This window comes from Lactuca saligna, chromosome 8, assembly GCF_052625555.1.
Source record: "Lactuca saligna cultivar CGN05327 chromosome 8, ASM5262555v1, whole genome shotgun sequence".
NCBI lineage: Eukaryota > Viridiplantae > Streptophyta > Magnoliopsida > Asterales > Asteraceae > Lactuca > Lactuca saligna.
The window spans coordinates 82,033,433-82,050,356 of record NC_136424.1 but is presented as its reverse complement, the minus strand read 5'-3'; the positions used below and the strand labels follow the sequence as shown (position 1 = coordinate 82,050,356).

At 32.9% G+C, this 16,924-nt stretch overlaps 1 protein-coding gene across 2 annotated transcripts; it reads left to right on the top strand.

Moving 5' to 3' along the window:
- The first annotated feature begins 2,017 nt into the window (after window positions 1-2,017).
- On the top strand, window positions 2,018-13,184 carry PRT6 (proteolysis 6). 2 transcript variants are annotated; one of them, XM_078967803.1, is made up of 18 exons: window positions 2,018-2,323; window positions 2,792-3,898; window positions 4,795-5,852; window positions 5,939-6,079; window positions 6,573-6,816; window positions 6,912-7,622; window positions 8,219-8,404; window positions 8,484-9,181; window positions 9,422-9,473; window positions 9,560-10,190; window positions 10,265-10,473; window positions 10,629-11,143; window positions 11,256-11,360; window positions 11,633-11,699; window positions 11,779-11,856; window positions 11,979-12,047; window positions 12,132-12,299; window positions 12,885-13,184. In XM_078967803.1, exons 1-17 carry the CDS (start codon window positions 2,243-2,245, stop codon window positions 12,204-12,206), a joined length of 6,027 nt encoding a protein of 2,008 aa, XP_078823929.1. In that variant the 5' UTR covers window positions 2,018-2,242; the 3' UTR covers window positions 12,207-12,299; window positions 12,885-13,184. The 2 variants fall into 2 exon arrangements, with proteins under 2 accessions (XP_078823929.1, XP_078823930.1); XM_078967804.1 differs by lacking the exon at window positions 12,885-13,184 and adding an exon at window positions 12,577-12,774.
- Window positions 13,185-16,924: the final 3,740 nt, after the last annotated feature.

Below are 16,924 nucleotides of genomic sequence, written 5' to 3'. Positions count from 1 at the left end.
ATATGGCCATATCATTAACTATATGTGGTTTCTGAAGGACTTCAGTTTACCGGGAGTACACATCCTTATACCTTACTTTTGTATTTTGATGAGTTTTGCTTGGTTTTTATAATATGATATTATAATGTGAACCTTGATTGCAATGTAGTTCATTTGTGAATTCATGAAATGATATTTTTTTTAAATGCTTTTGTAAATATAAATCTAAAATGATTATTTTTGAGAAAAGGAGTTTTAACATCATACTTGTTACATACATGTTGGGATAGGAAGTGACTTGTGTGAGCCCGAGCCCAACTATAGTATTTGCGTGATAGTGACTAGATTTCTAGATGATCCCTACTTACACATGAGGGCTAGTTACCCATTGTGTGACACTTAGGATAATGGCACCCAAGTTCCTAGTATGATGAGATTTCCATCATGAAAAATATAGGTGGGATTTCCACCTAAAGGTAAGATTTCTACCATTAACTTGATGGGATTTCTCTCAAGTGTCCATTACCATTTATGTGATGGGCTATTGAGTTTGATATCAAATTGGGATAAATGTATGCATTACATAGCTACATTATGAAATATTATTGATTACCCCTTTTGTAATTTTGAAATGATTTTTCAATATTTGCAACAAATACTTAGCTCTTGAGCGTATGAAAACTTATAGGGCATATAAGACCCCTTTTAAACTTGTTTTTGGTTAATAAAATCCCAAAGTATTTTGGAGGTTTGATTCGAGTGAATTGAATTACTATCCCTTACTTTAAACGAATCAACCTTGGATGAACTCACTACGTGATTTCATGCCTAACTTTATTTTAATGTGTGCTCATATTGAAGACCCTAGCTCGAGTTTGGGATTAGTCTGGACCTTAAGAAAGCACAAAATATGATGTGAGCTTGAACAATGTTGTGATTTTTTATTGTTAACAACCTCTCTATTTAAAAACTTACCAATGTGTTTTTGAGATATTGAGGCTGTATTTTTTGCAATTATTTTCAAATTAAACACTTGGATTTAAAATGTTTGTTCATTAACTATATTTTAAAATAGACCTTAACGAGGGATGTTACAAAATTCCCTCTATAATATGGCTTAATAACATTTCTATTACTTTAGAAAATTCGACTAACTTAAAGTCAAAACATAAAACAATTTCCAAATGATATTTAATTCATTAATAAACAACCAATTGGTCAACCAAAAAGACTCGACCAATCAATGTAAGAGTAACTCGTTCATTACATAGTTTATTGCTCCAAAAGTCGTTTTAATGAGATTATTATTACGACACCACCTTTTATACACATACTTGGGAGATACAAAAGATAGGGTAACACATGTTATCCTTTTAATCGGGAACGATCATATTAAGTATGGTAAATCAACATATAATAATGTATAAATCGATCGACCCAAAATTAAAATCAAGATATCTAACTAAGTAGGTTGCTTATAAATGAAAAATTATCCTTATCTGATAATTAAAAACTTTTGAAAATAAATGTAAGTATAAAGCAAGAATTACATTGACATTGAAAAATCATTTAGAGGCTATATTGCTATCTATTCTTCCAGGTGAATAAATATGCATTTTCTTACTTTGAGGTACATGATACAATATGATTATATTTCTCTTTTGCATGAAATGTTATCATGAAATGACATGTGTATATGATTTAAATAGCACCTTATGAAATGTTTATGTTACGGATGGTCTTTATGATAGAATATCATCATGCATTGAACATGATATTTGTGAATGGTATGATGAAATGAAAAGAGTTCTTGTTGCGTGCACATCTTTACATAGAATGTGAATTTCATTTGGTTGATAGTCTAGGCATCCTTGAGAACTAAAATGGTTGGCTCGCGAAATAGTTAGGGAAACGACCAATTACAAGGGAGAAGAAGCGGCAAGTGTTGAAAAGTGAAGGGTGTAAGTTGGCAAAATGGTAAAACTAATGGCGGTGACATGATTTAACCGCAGAAAGCGTTGGTATGTAAAATAGGAAAAAGGGGAATTCTGCACGCAATTAGTCCTTTGAACCGTGGTTCTTTCTTGAGAGCCTCGAGTGGAGACGGGGGTTGGTTAATATCCTGTAGTTGTACTCCAAGATAAAAGTGATATAAAAATCTCAGAGGGGATTAGGATTCTGATGCAATACTGCTTCTTCAGCCCTGGGGCGTCAAAGCTGTGAAATCGGCAACTGTTATTGCGCCGATTGGCTTCTTCGATACATGTTCAGGATGGAGATTGATTCATCATCATCATCCGAACCCAACACGCCTCCGCTTTCTCCAAAAGATCATATACTCAAGGTAGTATTTTATCTTTAAATTCTTTAACCCTGAATTTGTACCGGAAATTGGGCATTTTCGATAGTGACAATCATGGATTGGGAATGTATCTGGAAATGGGAAATTTGTTGTGATTTTTCTTTCAGTACGCATTTAGATTAGTTTGGAATTTCGTTAATATAATTGATTCTCACTGTTTTGCTGACAATTTTCAGTTAAGGAACAGTAAATTTGAACGGCTACCCCCATAGTTGACTGATTCTGGAATAGAGGAGTATAGTGATCCTCATATTCAATGGGGGGAAAGTTTACGTTTTCACTAGTAAAAAGTCATAATCAGTTCTTCTCATACTAAATTGCGATCTTTTATCATTTTCCAAAAACCATACATTTTCTTCTAGTGTTTTAGGTCACTTAAAATTGCCATTTTCGGTCAGTTAAAATCAAGATGTTGACATATTTTCTTTCTTTTTTATTTTTTGGTATCAGAGGCTTGTCCTGATAGGAGTTCCTGAAGACAGACTCGATCATCAGGAGTCTGGCTTAGTTTCATATGTTAAAGAAAACAAACATCGAATACCAGATATCGTCTCTGCAGTTTTACCAACTGATGTTGAAATGGAAACTGCCATGGAAGTCCAGTCAGAACCTCCTGCTAGATCAAAGATTGAAGATTTACTACATGAAAGTATGATCTGGTTACAGTGGTTGATGTTTGATGGTGATCCTAGTGAAGTCCTACAACGCCTGGCAATCATGAATATTGGTCAACGTGGTGTTTGTGGGGCTGTTTGGGGTCACAATGATATAGCATATCGCTGTAGAACATGTGAACATGATCCCACTTGTGCAATTTGTGTCCCATGTTTCCAAAATGGTAACCACAAAGACCATGATTACTCCATCATATATACAGGTGGTGGATGCTGTGATTGTGGGGATGTGACTGCATGGAAACGTAGTGGCTTTTGTTCTAAACATAAAGGAGCTGAACAGATACAGCCACTTCAACAAGATGTTGCAAATACTTTATCTCCTGTTCTTGATTCCCTTCTCGTTTTCTGGAAGAACAAACTGCTATTTGCAGAGAGCATTCATCAAGATCGTGATCGACCCACTCTTGATGATAATGTTGCAGAACAGAAAAAGGTTGCAGATGAGCTGACATCAGCGGTGGTAGGGATGCTTTTGGAATTTTGCAAGTGTAGTGAAAGTTTACTCAGTTTTGTTTCTGGAAGGGTATGCTCTTTGGTTGGTTTGTTGGATGTTCTTGTAATGGCAGAGAGGTTTTTAAGCACTGAAGTTGTCCGGAAGCTTCAGGAGTTACTGTTGAAATTACTAAGTGATCCTTTCTTCAAGTATGAGTTTGCAAAGGCTTTTTTACGGTATTACCCCACAGTTGTGAATGAAGCTGTAAAAGAGTGTAAAGATTCTATTTTTAGAAAGTATCCACTGCTGCCGACATTTTCTGTTCAAATCTTCACTGTTCCTACTCTGACACCACGCCTTGTTAAGGAGATGGATCTTTTGGCAATGCTGTTGGAATGTTTGACCAATATATTCAGTTCTTGTTCTAGAGAGGATCATCGACTACAGGTAAAATCAGCTTCTATTAGTGTTCTTATCAGGTTATTATGGTGTTTTAATATCATCTTTGATGTTGAAATTATCATCACTTTCTTTGTTTGACATTCATCTACTTACTTACTCTAAGGTAGTGTTTGGTATGTAGTAATCAAGGAAAGAATGGAATGGAGCATTACAACGGAATGAAAAAATCATGTTTGTTTGTCTCGTAGGAATGGAATGGATCATTCGCGATTCCTTTTTCTAGGATTATATCCATTCATATGGAGGAGTGTTTTTCTTTTTAATTCCTTGATGAAATGGAATGATATGTTACATATAAATTACTTTATTTTATATACATATATATATATATATATATATATATATATATATATATATATATTCAATAACAATAGTGTTTATGTAAAATTTCTGAACTCGAATTCAATTATTTATCGTCATTTTCCAAAAACAAATAATATTTTTACTTTAATTCTATCTTAAGATTTCATGGTATCTAATTGAATTTGCATTTTTATTTTTATGAAAAGTTATTTAAAGTGATGAATGAACTTTTTTTGATTATTTGAAATACAAATAATACAATTTTAAATGACATGAAATATGTTGATATGCAATTTATTTAGCGAAATGTTTTTATTTGATTAGTATTTTTTAATTAATTTTTATAGAATATTGTTCTTTTTCCTTATTTATCAATATAATCTCATTTAGTTCTCTGATTATATGTATCACAACATGGTTGAATGACTCATTCCATTCCTTTAAACCAACCAAACATGATGAGGGAATGTGATGACCTTATTCATTCCATCACCTTTGTGATTCCATTCCTTAATACCAAACAGAGTTTAAATTTCATTTTCCAATCATTGACTTCTGTTGGTGATTTCTTTTTCCAGGTTTCCAAATGGGGAAACTTATATGAAACAACTCATCGTGTGGTTGAAGACATTCGATTTGTCATGAGCCATTCAACAATTCCAAAATACATGACATGTGATAGGCGTGATATCTCAAGAACATGGATGAAACTTTTAGCTTTTGTCCAAGGCATGAGCCCTCAAAAAAGAGAAACAAATATTCACATAGAAGAAGAAAACGAAAACATGCATTTACCTTTCGTTTTAGGTCATTCAATTGCAAATATTCATGCTCTGTTAGTGGCTGGAGCATTTTCCAACAAAGAAACAGAAGACGAAACAGTCATTGATGAACAAGATAGTTTAAGACATGCAAAAGTGGGAAGACTTTCACAAGAAAGCTCTGTTTCTAGTGTTACTGGGAGTGGAAGGGGTAGTGATAGTTTCACAGTGTTGACTTCAATTTCATGGTTGACTTTCGAGTGTTTAAGAGCGATTGAAAACTGGTTGAAAGTGGACAATACATCAGGAGATCTTAATTCGAGAGGAACCAATGCTTCTGGTAGTAATTTCTTTCAGTTAAAGAGAACGCTTTCTAAGTTTAGAAAGGGAAAAACTATCTTCAAGTCACCTTCAAGTAAAACTATGGGTGGTGGTGTTCATCCACGTTTGACCGGGTCAAACGATACCATTTCTGTAGGTTTAGGTGATCATCAAATGGAAGGAGATTATACAAACGAATTGGAATCACTTAGTGTTCTAAGTTTATCAGATTGGCCAGAAATTGAATATGATGTTAGTTCACAGGAGATATCAGTACACATTCCATTACACCGATTGCTGTCATTGGTTTTACAAAGAGCATTAAAAAGATGTTATGGTGAATCTGAATCTGAATCTGAATCTGGATTGCCAGCTGTATATGGTGATTTCTTTGGCCATGTTTTAGGTGGTTGCCACCCGTATGGATTCTCAGCTTTTGTAATGGAACATCCTTTGCGAATTAGGGTTTTCTGTAGTGAAGTTCATGCTGGAATGTGGAGAAAAAACGGGGATGCTGCAATATTATCATATGAGTGGTATCGTTCTGTTCGATGGTATGTATGCAAAAATTTCCAAATTACATCTTTTTACCTACCCTTCTTCTAACATTGATTTTCATTCTTCTTTTCTCTCTTTTCAGGTCTGAACAGGGTTTAGAACTTGATCTATTTCTTCTACAGTGTTGTGCTGCATTAGCCCCTGCAGATCTTTATATTGCTAGAATCATCGAACGTTTTGGTCTTTCAAGTTACCTTTCCTTAAATTTGGAAAGAGCTAGTGAGTACGTATCTTTCCTAAAACTTTCTCTTTGTGTGTGAGAACATGTTGTTGTTATGCATAGGTGTTGATGAACAATTGGAATAGATTCAATGCTGTCCTAAATCAACAGAATCAATATGGAAACTAATTTTCTATTTTGAATGGAAAATCCACAAAAAAGCTTAATCTAGAAGGAAAGCTCAGATCAGTGATGAATTCTCACTAATTCTCACACTAAAGGCTATAACAATTCTTTTAGGGTTTCATAAGGAATGAACATGTATTTATACTATCTTCAGGGTAATTATGTTAAAAATTTTGGTGCCATGTCAGCAAAAGCTTCTTTATAAACTGACTAGGTAAAACCGATCGCAACACTTGAAAGACCTTTTTAAAACTGACCGAATCGGTTATTAAGAGTTGGATTCTATTGTAATGTCATCATCAAATCTAATATATCTAATCAGTGAAACTAACAATAGGTAATGTAACAATAATATCTATGATATTTTCAGGTATGAAGCGATTTTGGTACAAGAAATGCTAAATCTTATTATACAGATAGTAAAAGAAAGGCGATTTTGTGGATTAACTACAGCTCAATGTCTACAACGTGAGTTAATCTATAAGCTATCAACCGGAAACGCTACTCATAGTCAACTGGTCAAATCCCTTCCCCGTGACCTTTCCAAAGTCGAACAATTTCAACAAATTTTGGATACTGTAGCCGAGTACTCGTATCCCTCTGGAATCAAACAGGTAATGGGATGAGTATTTATTATTATTTTTTTAATCAATGTGAAGTTAAATTCCTTTCCATGTACTAAAATTACGATAATGCCATTTTATCTTAGGGTATGTACAAATTACGGTTGGAATACTGGAAAGAGTTGGATTTGTATCATCCTCGTTGGAACTCACGAGACTTGCAAGTTGCAGAAGAAAGATACTTGCGTTTTTGTAGTGTGTCTGCATTGATGAATCAGCTCCCAAAATGGACAAAAATCTATCCTCCTCTTAATGGGTTAGCTAAAGTAGCCACATGTAAAACAGTTCTTCAAATCATCCGATCTGTTCTTTTCTACGCGCTTTTCACAGATAAATTAATAGCATCGCGTGCGCCAGATGGCGTTCTTATAACAGCATTGCACTTGCTGTCACTAGCTTTGGACATTTCTCAAGCACAGATCGAGTCACAATCTGGTGGTTTTGATAATTCTATTCCCCTTTTAGTCTTTGCTGCTGAAGAAATATCTACAGGGTTGAATGATGGATATGATGATCAAAGCTTGTTGTCGCTTCTTGTGTCGCTAATGAGGATAAATAAGAAGGAAAATGCTTATAACTATGTGGAGTCTGGTGGGTTTGACCTTTCTTCTTTGATTAAGAATCTTCTTCAGAAGTTTGCTGAGCTGGATGCTGGATGTTTAACAAAACTGCAAATGTTGGCGCCTGAAGTTGTTAATCAGTTATCTTATTCTAGTGATGTGAGTAACAACAGTGCACCTGTTTCTGATAGTGAAAAAAGAAAGGCAAAAGCACGTGAGAGACAAGCTGCAATAATGGTCAGTTATAGTTTTCCAGCTTTTATAGATTTAAGAAAAACATTGTATTTTTTGGCTTTATACAGATTTCACCCATATTTTTTTTTGTTACAGTGATAAATTACATTATTAGACAAATTATAACAAAAATAAATTATTCATATATAATTACACTTGTATTTTGAAATAAATGTATTCAGCACACATTAAAATAAATGTTACGCATGCATTTTGAAAATAGTAGACATACTTTAATAAAATTATTGCACATTTATGCGTTAAATATGTATTTTGTTCTAAGTTATCAGAAAGTACTACATTTTTTAATAAGTTTGGAACATAAAAGTTCAATTAATACACATAATAGGTTATATCAATCAAATTCATAATATAAGGCCACAAGTAACAAATATTACGTACATCATATTATCATACAAATAATAAACTAAAAATGCATACATTTAAAGTTGAAGGATCAATTTGCACGAAGGAAACTTTTAACACTGAATTTTGATAACACCATTTTGGTGAACAAATGGTTTTGGATTGGACATGCCCTTAGAAAATAAGAGATTTCTACTACCCTTTTTAATTTTTAATTTTGTTATTACTTACAGGAAAAAATGAAGGCACAACAGTCAAAGTTCATGGAGAATATGACAGAAGACAATGGCTTAGATGACACAAATGACCCTGAAGAAAGTCTTCCTGATGTCACAAATGAGTCAGATGTACAAGTAGTCTGCTCACTTTGTCATGATGCAAATTCCAAGACTCCTGTCTCTTTTCTAATTCTACTCCAGGTTGGTAATCTACTATTGTTTATATTACATTTGACTATTTGACCATGAACTGACCTCATATCTGATTTCCTGATACAAGAAATCCAGGCTTGTGAGTTTACTTGACAAAGGCCCCCCATCATGGGAAAAAGAAGCTCAAAGATCTGGAAAGGAACAAGTCAATGAGGACACATTGACTGTTAAATTAACTGAAACTGTAAATTCTCAGTTAATGGAAGTAATTCAGACTGCAATTAATGAATTTGCATCCACTGGTCAACCAAGAGAGGTTGATGCTTTTCTGGAGTTTATAAAAACCCGATTCCCTTCTCTCAACAATATAAATATTCCTCCTCAAACAGCACATGATAGCAGTCAAAGTCAACCAACCACAGCTTCAGCTTCTGGTGATGCATTTGAAGAAGATATGTACACACTCATTCTGGATGTTATGGAAAATAATCTGGGGGAATCAGATGTTTTGATTGATGAGGTGGATTTTTCAATTCCTGGAAGTAGTTCATACAGTAATTATGATACAAATGAATCTCTTTTGCTTGGAAAGTACATTGCCTCTCTCTCTCATGAAGTTGTAAATAATCCATCATCATCATCATCATCTTCATCAGAAAATGTGGGGTCGCCTAGTGGTAAGGCACAGATAGGTGCTTCAGTTGCTTCACGGTTGCCATATGATGGATTTGGGCCTTCGGATTGTAATGGCATTTATGTTACTTCTTGTGGCCATGCTGTCCATCAAGGTTGCCTTGATCGTTATCTACGCTCGCTGAAGGAAAGGTAAAATGACTATTTTACCCTTATCTCTCATTATATCTTTTTATAAAATTAACAAGGGTAAATTGCAAGTTTCGTCCCTGAAAGAAAGTTTCCGGCCGGGCTATCAATGTGATTTGGTTTTGTTTTGGCTTTGGTCCATGACCAACGTAAAATGACTATTTTGCCCTTATCAGACATATACATTACTGTTTTAGGAAAACATCATTGTTCTACCTAAGATGTGAGATATATTGTCTGCAGATACACAAGAAGGATTGATTTTGAAGGAGGACATATTGTGGATCCAGATCAGGTGCATCTTGTTAAAGTCCATTGTAGATTTTGATGCGAATAATTCATAATTTTTTTTTTCTTATATTTTTGTTTTTTGATGTCCAGGGGGAGTTTCTATGTCCTGTTTGTCGGGGCCTTGCAAATTCTGTCCTACCTGATTTGCCTAGAGAAGGAACGATAATGAAGGAGAGTGTAGCATCCAAAATTCCAAATCTGTCCCCCATGGATGCTGCTAACTACGAATCATCTGAACATCTCCTTCTTCTTAAACAATCCCTATCTCTTTTACAAGCTTCTGCAGATGTTTCTAGAAGGAACGAATTCCTCAAATCTTTTCCCGTAAAACACAAAGGAGGAACAGGGGCGAATCTTGAATCTGTTGTTCATTTACTACATGAAATGTATTTTCCAGGAAATGATAAAATCTCAGGATCAAGTCGATTGAGCGACTCCATGATCATGTGGGACACACTCAAGTATTCCCTTGTGTCTACAGAAATTGCTGCAAGATCTGAAAAAACTTCACATGCCACCAATTATAGCGTTAGTTCATTGTATGAGGAATTAAGATCTTCCAGTGGCTTCATTTTGTCGTTGTTGCTGAAAATTGTCCACAGCATCCGTTCCCAAAATTCTCTTGATGTTCTTTTAAGATTAAGGTGTATTCAGCAGTTTGCAAAGTCTATACATGCTGATACTCTCAATGAATTACCTGGTCACACAAACAGAGTTGAAGGTATGTTATTATTACTTTACTTTAATGAGTTTACATGTTTTTTGTGAAATTGATTTTGTTGATATTGTTTTCAGAAAATATGATGAGCATATTGGAAAATGCTGACATGGGCATACGATTCCCTGATGTACAGTTTTGGACCATGGCATCCAATCCTGTCCTTGCATCTGATCCCTTTTCAACTTTAATGTGGATCCTCTTCTGTCTTCCAGTCCCATTTATGTCCTCTGAGAAATCATTCTTGCCTCTTGTTCATATGTGCTATGTTGTCTCCATTACTCAGGTTCATATAACTTCTCTTCTTTTTGAGTAAATTGAAAACCTTCTTTATCCTTCTTATCAATATAGACAAATAAATATACTTTATATTTTACTCTTTCTAGTTTCTTTAATCTGTTTCTCCTTTGGTTCAAGTCATTTGTTAATTCTGTTTTACAGGCTGTAATAACATATTTTGGGAAAAATGAATCTGCTATGGATGATTTCAGTTACCATGAATCTCTCATCACAGACATATACAAATTCATGGGTGAACATGTGTTGATACGCCAATATTTTGTTTCCAATTATATTGATAGTTCTCGTGATATTAAGGAGACAATTCGTAGCTTGAGCTTTCCATTCTTAAGAAGGTGTGCACTGTTATGGAAATTAATGAACTCTTCGAGTTTAGCACCGTTTAGTGGAGCCCACAGATCATCACAATCATTCGAAGATAGGATGGATTTTGCTTATGGTTTTGCTGAAGAGTTTGTTGAAATTGAAGAGTTGGAGAAGATGTTCAAGATTCCAACATTAGAGAACATTGTTAATGATGAGGTGTCACGTTCTCTGGTTTTAAAATGGTTGAATCATTTTGCTAGAGAATTTGAAGTAGGGGTTTTGTACAAAACCCCTGTTGTCCCATTTAAGTTGATGGTTTTGCCTTACCTCTACCAAGATCTCTTACAAAGGTTCTTACTATTCTTTTAAAAAAATGTCTTAATTAAACCATGATTTTGATCTTTATTTGATTTATTAGGGCTTTTATTTTTTATTTTTTATTTTTTTATTATAAATCTTCAGGTACATAAAACAGAAGTGTGTTGACTGTGGAGCAGTTCAAGATGAACCTGCATTATGCTTGTTGTGTGGTAAATTGTGCTCACCAAGCTGGAAGACATGCTGCAGGTTTATTTAATGCTAAGTAAATTACATTTTTGGTCCCCGAGTATCACTGATCTTTGCAATTTTGGTCCCAAAAATATAGTCATTATACTTGGAAGAGAGACCAAAAACATGATACAAACCTCGAATAAGGAGCAAAATTGCTAGAGAAAATTTTTTGGGACCAAAATTGAAAAAAACAACTATACTCAGGGACCAAAAATGTACTTGGGTCCCAATATTTTTTAGTTTGAATATGGAATTATATTTGACAATTGACACGTGTTTGTGTTTAGGAATAACAAGTGCCAAACTCATGCAATGTCTTGTGGTGCTGGTACTGGTGTGTTTCTTTTAATCAGGGTAAGTCTCACTGATTGGATTAAAAATTTTTATTATTTAAATAATATTATGTTCTGATATTAGATATTGATGAGTGTAGAAAACCACAATATTACTTCAAAGATCTGCACGTCAGGCACGTTGGCCATCTCCATACTTGGATGCATTTGGTGAAGAGGTAGTTTTTATTTTATTGTTCACAATTTTTAATTTTTTGGAAGAAAACATTAGAAGAAAGTAAAAACGGATAATATAATCTATATATAAAGTTTTTGTGTGAATAATAACGGTTGATTGCAGGATGTTGAAATGCATAGGGGAAAGCCATTGTATTTGAACGAGGAACGCTATGCAGCATTGAGTCATATGGTAAGATTGATTACAAATTCATTATGATGATTTTAATTTGTTAATAATCCCCCATCCATGTTGTTGATTTGATGATATTGATAGGTGGCTTCTCATGGACTTGATCGTAGTTCAAAAGTGTTGCATCAGACATCAATTGGAGCTTTCCTAATGCTATAGATATATATATATATATATATATATATATATATATATATATATATATATAATATAATATAGTCTTCATTGACCTATACTTCTACTCTACTGGAGGTATGTTCTCCACACTCTTGTTATAATTTTTTCTGCTTTTTGAAATTTAAATTTAAAACCTCAAAACTATCAGAATTAGCTTTTGCTTTATTGCTTCTAGTGTTGGCAATGAGTTTTTAGATCATCTTCATCTATATTTTTGATTATTTTATCCGCATTAATTGGTTACCCAAATGACTTGAGGGAGGGAGGGCAAATTAGTTATAGTTCTCAACATTATTATAAAGTAATTTTAGGATATTATATGTTGTATAATCAGTTTATTATTTTTGGTCAGGGTCAGGGTCAGGGGAGTGGCAGATTGGGTAGGAAATTAAGATGAAATTTTCATGTTAATCCATCTGTACAGTTATTGTATATATTTATGTCCCAAATCATTTACATTTAACTATGCAAACAACATAATATATTATTTATATAGTGGTTGTATAAATATTTGCCAAATTTCGATATTATTTATCTTTATGTTTGTTTATTGCTTCGTTATTCCATTGAATCTCTTCACATGACATGAGTAGTGTTGTAGTTTTATGACATTATAAATATCTGTTATATGTTAATTGTTTTCAATGGGTACTTTATTAGGTTAGGTGTTTAGGAGGGCTTGAGAGAAGGTTATTGATGAAGCCAAGTTGCAGACACACATACAGGGTTGATTGGTGCACTCAATTCGTATGCTTGATGAAACCATTTGACTAAAGAAAGAGTCGTTGGGTGGGGGGTGGGTATATGTAAATGTATATGTGCAAATGGGCTGTGTTGGTGGTGTATGTGTGTATGTTTGTGTCGCAGATGCAGGATTTGAATTCACATGCAACCAGAAATGTTTTATTTGTTGAGTTTTCTTTAAAATTTCAAAAAAGTAAAGCGTTTTTTTAGTTAAAATCTAAATACCATGTTCCATGTGTATTCTATTCGTAGAAAAAACGAAAAACGAGTTACTTAAAATAATCGACCACAACCGTAATTGTAGAATTTTGAATAAAATGATGTTTGGAGTGGACAAATAATAATTAAAGTTGAGGATTGTTTGATATGCCTCTTACCGATTCTGATAAGTGGCTCGGTCTGATTTGGTATATTACATTTAGAATTCTTTGAGGTCCCGACTCGTTTGATATGCCTTTGACTTGTTCGATGTCAGACCTAAGGTTTTAAAAACTGTTTTAGTTGCACTGGTTTGATGACCGGTTCCTGGTTCGACCGTCGGTTGATCTGTTTTTGTGTGCGTCGGCCTTTGAGTTGTGTGCGCTTCGGGTAACCTAATCAATTGAATTTTTTAATTTTCTTTGGAGATGAATTGTTTTTTTAATGGACTAAGTGAAATTCATTTATCCAAATCCAATAAAACGGTTCAAATGATTTTTTACTGGTTGTATCACACCGGTTCAATCCGGTTTTTAAAGATACCGTCCAGTTCGATCCAATCTAAAAGTTGACATAAAACTGATTGTTGTTGAACCGCTTTCGTCTCCTGTTGCTAGTGTGACCGGTCCGAACTGGTTTTTAAAACATTGGTGAGACCTTAACTAAATAAAATTTGATTCAATTATCAACTATCAAACAACTCTTTATTCGATATAGTAATACTCGTGCATGCACATTTTCAATGAGTAATTCAATTTATGAATATGATCAGTTTCACATGTAATGCTTTATGTAGTTTGAGGGATTTGTATAATAATCCATGATTGGAAAATATATATTTTTATATGGTAAATAATAAAATTATCGTTAAGAAACAACAAATTATGGTAAATGATATAATATGTACTATAAACCAATGAAAGCTTTACAAAATAAATCAAAAGATATTATGATTCATGAGAGCAAAAATGGTCATGTATCTTTACATTGATTAGACATTATTCTATAAATTTTTATGATGTACATATACAATACTATTAACCATTATAAATACTTGTTAGCTATGAATTATAGTTTATTTGTGTGTCCGTTTGAACATGGTATATACATACATCTTATTCTGAAAAAAATGACATCTTTTTCAGATGAAAACTTATTAAACGTCACATCGTGGAAGAAACGTTCATATGTTTTTGATTTAAACGCATCTGTAAGAATTTTTAGCATCTGCTTTTAAACTGTTTAAGATGCAATTTCTATCTTCAACCACATGTGAAATAGTTATGGGTTATACCTCAAGTTAGTTTTTCTTATATGGATCTTTGCATTTTATTTATTTAATTAATGATAGTTTTCTTTAATGTTGTAGCCACCAAGGATACCCTATGAGAAAGAGGATGCGCTTTTTAGTGAAAATACAATTCCTACAATTTCCACCATTTATCATCATGGACTAAAAGCTAATGTCAACATGGTTGAGGTAACTTATATTTCAATTCATCAACTCCACATGATCATTAATTTTAAGTTATTTAGAGATAACTGTAATTAAGTGCATAAAATTGTAAATACCGGCATATAGGGTTAAGAACGACGCATTTGTAATAGACTCATAGACTTACAGCTTTTGAAAACAATATCTTCATCGTTTTTATAGTGCTCATACATATGCATGAGTAACTATGCATTTATAGCTATTTACATATTTAACTATTAAAATGACTTTAATTATTGTATATGTTTATTATGTATCTATATGTTTGTACATATGTGTAGTGTGTATTTGAATGTGTATTATAGCATATGATTTCTTGTTATGATTGATTCATTTGATTATGTGATAAACAAGGAAGCACTTGCAAGCATCCCATTATCATTCAAGAGACAGGAGGAGACTTCAGAGAGTATATTGGTTATAGAGAAAGTAAGCATCATGTGCTTGCATTAAGTAAAAAAACAAGCATCAATATATGGATTTTAAGTATTAGTAAGAGGTAGCAAAATAACCTGGTTTTGTAACAAATCAAAGTGAGTTCATATGAAACTTTTATAAGATACCACATTACTCCTTTTGTTTCTTACACTTGATTCAATTTCCAAAATAGCTATTTGACAAATTTCCCCACAACAATAGGGGATATTAACGTTAGTCCAAAATCCAACACATGATCAACCACAACAAGGGATGCATAAAAGAGGCCTAAGAACATCATGGACCGTCCATCATGTTGATGGACACTTTGAACTTCCAAGCGAATGTGTCAAGTACCTTCTCATAAGGGATAAAGTAACATTTTCCCCCTTCCTTCTCTCTTTTCTTGTAAAAAACTAATATTTTCATTAAGGTGTTATTTTTTAAAATGTAAAATATCTACAATTTTTTTCCACATCTGGAGAAGAAGACGTGGAAAAAAGTCTGTAGTATGTAAAAAACGACTGTTTGTTTATTTATTTATTTATTTGTTGAGAAGATCAGTAAGTTATATATATATATATATATATATATATATATATATATATATATATATATATATATATATATATATATATATATATATATATATATATATATAATGCAGTGTCGTCAACAGCCATCAAGATTTGGTAAGAGGCTCTCCGATGCTGAGGCCCGAAGTTATCCTATATCAATACATATTCGGTTGGAAGGATGGAGAGTGGAGACTAGAAAACGGCCGGACAAAACCCATGACAAGGTTTGATCTTCCTAAACAAAAGCGTAGATGTATTTTTTCATGTGCTCATTCAATTCTCATAAGAAGATTAAATACTTAATATGAATAAAAACAATTTTATTGGTGAATTTTCACAATAAAATGAGGTTCATTGTTAAATCTTTTAACATGTGACGTTTTCTTTTTCAGTAAGCTCTTTGTTAATATTTTGTACAAGATACTTTAACATGATTTTTAGTACATAAGTTTTCGATTTTGTATTGTTAAGAGACATTTTAGACAACCTTGTTTTAGTAAAGTACATGTGAAACACAATGTTAAGCTAGATGAAAAGGGTAACTTTCTATTATGTGTTGGTTATGTTCTTAAATATGCAAATACTTTATTTCGTTAATTTTAGCTTGTCGTGAGAAACTAACGGATTATAATCAACTAAACCATGTAATGCAGTTTTACCATCACAAATCATCAGGAAGGATGTTTCGATCATTGGTTGAAGTCGAGAAGTTCATCAAATATGAGATATACCCGCCTAAGCCACAACGACCAACAAAAAATGCACTAAAAGCACGATCATGAGAAGTTTGTAACACATGCATTATCATTTTTTATCGAGAAACTACAAGTAAATTAACAGTTGACTAGTTATACAAAGGCTTTTAGATTTTTTAAAAACATTTTTAGTTAATTTTGACAGCAACACAAACAGGTTTTTATAGTACAAGTATTGTTCTCATCATCTTCCACGTTTTGAATTGATTTTCTGAGTAATTAACAGAATTGATTTCTGAGTAATTAACAGAGAATTTTGTATATCCCCTTAATAAACATTAAAATATCATGTCTAATATTTGAATATCATATATATTCTATATATATTCTTTATAAGCTTTCAAAATATCATATATACTAAAGAAAAAAGTTAATTTAAAATATTTTAAAAATCAATTTTTTATTATAAAATATTTTAATTATAAAACAAATCTAAATTTACCATAATATCCTTATTTCAAACTTACAAAAGTACTTTGATTCTTCTCCACAAACATGAACAAACCCTAGAAA

Bases quoted from the DNA above. Each gene is read 5' to 3' on its own strand.
- PRT6 (XM_078967803.1), top strand. From the start codon at position 2,243: ATGTTCAGGATGGAGATTGATTCATCATCATCATCCGAACCCAACACG. The intron at 2,324-2,791 runs GTAGTATTTTAT...TTTTGGTATCAG, and splicing joins CAAAAGATCATATACTCAAG to AGGCTTGTCCTGATAGGAGT. The intron at 7,623-8,218 runs GTCAGTTATAGT...TATTACTTACAG, and splicing joins AGAGACAAGCTGCAATAATG to GAAAAAATGAAGGCACAACA.